The sequence below is a fragment of the Rutilus rutilus genome (genome assembly GCF_951802725.1).
Source record: "Rutilus rutilus genome assembly, chromosome: 14".
NCBI classification, from domain to species: domain Eukaryota; kingdom Metazoa; phylum Chordata; class Actinopteri; order Cypriniformes; family Leuciscidae; genus Rutilus; species Rutilus rutilus.
In genome coordinates, this window is record NC_140219.1 from 25566383 (window position 1) to 25572170 (window position 5788).

At 36.2% G+C, this 5788-nt stretch overlaps 1 protein-coding gene across 2 annotated transcripts; it reads right to left on the reverse strand.

The window, feature by feature from the left end:
• Nucleotides 1–2338: 2338 nt before the first annotated feature.
• On the reverse strand, nt 2339–4298 carry LOC311304021 (ladderlectin-like). Of its 2 annotated transcripts, none has more exons than XM_084430825.1 (6): nt 4063–4298; nt 3861–3939; nt 3571–3677; nt 3034–3156; nt 2748–2859; nt 2339–2607 (listed from the first exon to the last, which is right to left on the reverse strand). In XM_084430825.1, exons 2-6 carry the CDS (start codon nt 3919–3921, stop codon nt 2537–2539), a joined length of 474 nt encoding a protein of 157 aa, XP_084286951.1. In that variant the 5' UTR covers nt 3922–3939; nt 4063–4298; the 3' UTR covers nt 2339–2536. The 2 variants fall into 2 exon arrangements, with proteins under 2 accessions (XP_084286951.1, XP_084286952.1); XM_084430826.1 differs by having other exon boundaries at nt 4068–4126.
• Nucleotides 4299–5788: the final 1490 nt, after the last annotated feature.

Here is a 5788-nt window from a genome sequence, read left to right on the forward strand (position 1 = left end):
ATGCTTTTTCAAATATTCTCTTTCATGCAGCTTTCTGCAAAGTTATGAAGACGAAAGAGCATGCGATAAATAAAGTTGTTTTTTTCTCAAAAGAGAGAATTGACTCTGAACCGCCTAAACGAGTCAGCAGGAATTTGAATCTTACTTCCATGACGGCTACACGTCACTGGGTAACACATTTGCCTAATGCCCACCTAAGATTTATGTTGTCCGCCCGCAAACATCTTGACCCGCCCTCAAACGCTGTAGCTGGTTTGTGTTGTGTATGTCGAGAGGACGCTGTTTTCTGCTCTGCAAAAGCAAATTCTCTTTGTAAACCCTTTCAAAGGATGAGGATGTGAAGAGTCTGGTTAAAATTACCACAGCGATACAACAGCAGTATAACCTTTTGACGAATGCTTCTAAAATTTCCTCTTCTAAAATGAGGTTTACACTTCTTTACAGTGTGTAATCGCTGAGGACTGAGGAAGCCTCCGGAGCTGAAGTTCAGTTATGGTAATGGGTGTTTAGCTTCCGACAGGCGCTGTAAGCGGTTGACCAATCACAACAGACTGGGCCATCTGGCCAATCAGAGCAGAGCAGGCAGTGGGAAGGAGGGATTTAAAGAGACTTAATCATCGGATGATTAGTTTGAGAATCATTGAAAAATGTGGTGATGTACAATGTATATTTTAAGAAAATTAAAGTGTTTGTTGTAGGAGAACTCCAAAGCAAAATTAGTATTTTCACCCCCAAAAACTGTTTTTAAGACAGTTTTTCATATCCTTTGCTGTAGTGTCAGTAGGAAATATCAGGTTACATTTCCAAAGATTTATTTTGCCATTGTAATAATCCAGTGAGATTTTTATATGCATAAGGAGTCTGACAACAGCCGGTAATCCAGACAAAGATCTGATCTCACCTTCATCAAGTCCATCTGGGATTACATGAAGAAACAGAAAAAAACTACTAAGTCCAGAAGAACTGTGGCAACGTCTCCAAGACGCTTGAAACTTTCCTACAAAGCTACATGAAAAGCTATGTGCAAGTGTACCTGGACAACAGCTGTTTTAAACGCAAAGGGTGGCCACACCAAATATTGATTTGATTCAGTTAATAGAAGCTAACTGATCAATCAAATCTATTTATGACATTATTTTGGAAAGCATCCTTACTTTACAGCATTTTTACACAAGTGCCTAAAATGTCTCACAGTGCTGTAGCTTTGCAGGAAGGTTTCTTCAAGCATCTTGGAGACATTGCTGTAGTTCTTCTGGATTTAGTCTGTCTAAAACAATTTTTTGGGGGGTGAAAATACTAAAGTGCCTTAGACTTTTGCACAGTAGTGTATAAATACAGACTTTTGCATGCACACAAGAAACTTTTTCGTTACCTCGAGGAACTATTCACATGCGCACAGGATTTTTTTGCATGGTTACAATTTACAACTACACATTCAATTTCTAGTTTTATATACTACAACCCATGTCCTTTGTGCATCCCTGCCAGCTTACTATGAAGAAAAAGCAAATATGCACATGAATTAATAGAAATCTAGGCCCATTCGCTCAAAATTTGACTTTCCTTAGAGTAATACCTCTAATATCAAGGCCTAATGTCCAATTGAATGTATCCTCTGTGGCGGAGGAGAAACCATGGCACAATATGGTTTTGTGCATTGTCCTATTTGCCAAATTTAAGGGTCTATCAAAAGACTGTTTTAACAGACTCTATGGCAGCCAAGAAACCACACCATGAAATGGGCTGATGGTGCAATAGGTGGCTCAGTGTGCATGGTCTATGCTAAGTTGAATGTTTTTTCATGCGCACACAAAAGGCTGGATATTTTTTATTTTTGCAAAGATCCTTTTAGTGGCTCTGTAATAGTGTAAAGAATATCATAAGAAACCCATGCATTTCATTTTTGCATAATTAAGTTGTGTTTGACAATCACTAAACAGCTGCCATGAAAACACAATTATAAGTGTGTTCATTAAATTCTTAATTTATAGAACACTAAATATGGGCAATAGTCTGGAAATGCAAATATACTTGCACACTGCAAGTCCCATACTTTTCTAAACCCTGTAGATTGCAACCAATATTTTCTTTCCAAAAATATTCACCTATGCCTACATTTACATTATACATGTGACATTCAACAAATCAAAGAGTAACATGGGGTTTGTACTTGAGCCAGAATACCATGTAAAGATCATGGTGAATTCCAGGATCATGATACATATTTTATTAAGACAAAACAAAGAGTTACTTACAATCCAGTGTAGAAAACAAATGTCTTCTAGTGTTTGTCAATGAAGCTGCTGTGTGCGCTTGCTTAAACCCCTTCCCTGATATCATTAAATGCCAGTCTACTAACCATATCCTCAAACGTTGCTATACAATATACACATTTATTTGATTGTCCACAATTCACATGCCTTAATTCAATGCTTTATTAATTTGAGGAGTGTTTCAGAGAAAATTGATATCGAATTTCAGAACAGTTTTGTAAAGATAAGATCAGAAAATGTAGTACAAACAAAGTCAATATGGATCAGGATAACGGGATCTCACAAATATAGGTCTTTGAGATTGAACAGGATGCATCGTTCCAGCAACGGTTAGCTGTATGGTGGAATAATGAAATCAGTTGATCATTACAGTGGTGTTCAACTTAAGGCATAGTGAAATCCAAACAAGTCATTTAATGTTACTGTATGATATGAAATTATAGGATTGCAAATTAGTTAAATGAGTGCACTCACAGGTCCAGTTGATCTCCAAACAGTTCTCAGGACCACCAGCATTGTTAGGTTCTCCAGAGCACCAGTTGGTATAGTCATACACAGTTCCATCACTCCACAACCACTCTCCGTCCTAATAAGGGCAGAGAATGAATACAAAAAGTGCACTACTGTAGTCAGACGTAAGCCAATTAAGGTCAGCTTTGAAGTCAAACCATCTTCATTAGAAACTTTGCCTTTGATTAAAGCAGAAATTTCAGTTTAGACAAACAAATAGGTTTCTTTAGGGCACAAAAGTTTAACTTACTTGTACAGCATCATGAGCACCAACCCAAGTTTTTCTGGAAGAAGGCACCAGACTCAGCAGGAAATTATTCTCTGGTTGATCATGCACAGATGCGAGATTCGCACCAAAAGATTGACAGTTTCTCTGAAGAGACAGATTTGTCATTACATCTTATCTTTTTAGTAGAAAGCAGAAATGACTTTAAACATTTTAGTAATTTGCAAACAAAGAAACATTCCCACTTATATTAAGAGTATTTAATCTATACTAACATTTAAATTAATCATTTGAGTCAGTAAACTTACATTGTACTTCCAATTTTTCCTTTTTAAATGCAAGCAATTAATACACCTGTAATTAGATCTAAGATTACTCTGTTGACCCAGTGTTAACCCACCCTTAAACCTAACCATACCATAAAACCTGTCCCTAACCTTACCCATATCCCAACTCAATAGCAGCAAAAGTGTTTAATACATTGTACCAAACTATTTAGATGTAGTTAGAGACACGTAATATAAGGTGTTGTCCAAATAACCTTGTTGTATAATACATTACCTCTGCTGTGATCCAGGGAACCGATTGAGAGAAGTACTTGTAGCACCGGCGTCCAAAATTTCTCCATCCACGTGGACATCTTCCTAAAGCACGTGCGGATTCACTACCTAAATGTGGATTTTGTAATATTTAGCATTTTTATTTTATGTTAATTATATGCCAAAAAAGAATGTGTACTTTAACACTGAAAATCCTTCATTAATCATGCAAATATCAGTAAGTGGAATCTTGTACATTCCCATATTGCACTTAAACTGGCAAGGGTTTTTACAATTAAATGTTTCGGTTACCATCTGAATTCCCCATGGAGAAGATAACAAAAAGAAGCAGAAGACTACTCAGCATTGCCATAATGAACCTGAAATGAACCTAAAAATAAATAAAGCAGGTAAAGTTAAATGTCTGCACTCAAATGCTGCACACTGTGGAATCTCAGTGTATTTTAAAGACAAAGCAAATGTTATTCAGTAGATTTCTGTTCCAAAAACTCACCTTACTTTTCAGATTGTTGTCTTCAGAATCTCAGAGAAAATGTTTGTTAAGTTCCAGAAAGAGCCCTGCGTTTTTAACTTACTTTACTAATTGGGCCTCATTTATCAATCTAACGTAGATCTGAGCGCAGAAATCATCTTAGGACAGGGTTCAGGTGTGATTCACTGAAACATTTGAATACAGCCAATCGAATGATCGGACGTTGATAAATGTGGCGCTAAAAACGCCATTTGAATATCATGCCCCTAAAAATTCACGGTTTAGAAACCCTAACTTCCTCATTATCTTCACCTGGAATGTTCCCATGACAACTCAGCACGGTGTCCATCAGCTGTTCTTAAAACAGAAATGTCTTAACACAACTGTTGCAAATAAATATAGCCATAATTTTATTTTATATATGCGTTATATGTGTGTGTGTGAGAGAGAGAGTGTGTAGGCCTATTTCTCTGCTCTCAACTTTAAAACTTGCAACAACATGTGAATATCTGGCACATTTACATGATGGAGTAAAGTGCTCATGTTATTAACCCGCGCTTCAACTTTCCGGATTGTTCCAAAGAGATAGGCTAATGTCAGTTTGGTTTTGGGTTTTGTTTCTTGTTTCCAAATCATATATTGCTGAATAGGTGTTTATGAGTTATGACTAGGCTGCTATATGAATCAAGTCAAGTCACATTTATTTATATAGCGCTTTTTACAATACAGATTGTTTCAAAGCAGCTTTACAGAGATAACAGGAAAATAATGCAACAAAGTTTGTTTCCAGAAGAAAATAGCGTTACAGTCCAGTTTAAGTAAGCTCAGTGATGTTTCATTTTTGTTGTAAAAAAGTTATTAATTTAGTTAATTTATATATATAATATAGCCGCTCTGGAGAAAACCGTGATGTCATAGTCCAGCTCAGTTCTCATATGGCTTTTGGTTAATGTGTTAAAGGGAAAATTGTTTGGTTTGCATCAACATGTTGGGAATGATTTCTTGTTAAATTAATCTTTAATGCATTAAATAACTTGAATGAACACAAACAGTTTGTGTGAAGGCATGGAATTGGACTAGTTCTGGTGCAGCTTCCACGTTTTAACTGCCACAAAAAAAAACAAAAAAAAAACAAACACAATACTCACATTTCCATTGTATATCTCATTCCACAAAACAAAACATGCAAATTAAGAAAATAATATTAATCTACATGTTTCATTCCACAAAACAAGCTCTGCAACTTAATGAAATAATATAAAATAATATAAACCTACTAAATTCTTATTATAAAGATTTATATATTATATACAGTCCGAGCGCAAGTCCGATGATGATACATTGGAGGAACGAGTTATTCAACCCGAACCTCCATTGCAAGGACAACTTGAGCAGGACGTTTCTCAGTGATACGCTGCTCAGTTATGGAACATTATGAGATGTTGCAGCTGTAATTCCTCACCATCAGCATTAACAAGTGTATGTCCATCAACAAACCCATGTGTATATTTCTAATTTATTGCAGTGCACATGCGGGAACTGTATCAATAACGGTGCCCAGCACTAATGTGAATCTTGCTCCATCTTTACTCAGAGGAGTAAGAGCGACAGACAATCTGCATTAATAGACACAGTTTTAGGTAATTGTGATATACCTAATCACGACTGATTAGCAGTTCTAAGCATTTCAGTAAGACAGTAATAACGTTAGTTATTGGACGATTATTGTGAGTTGCACAATATAAAA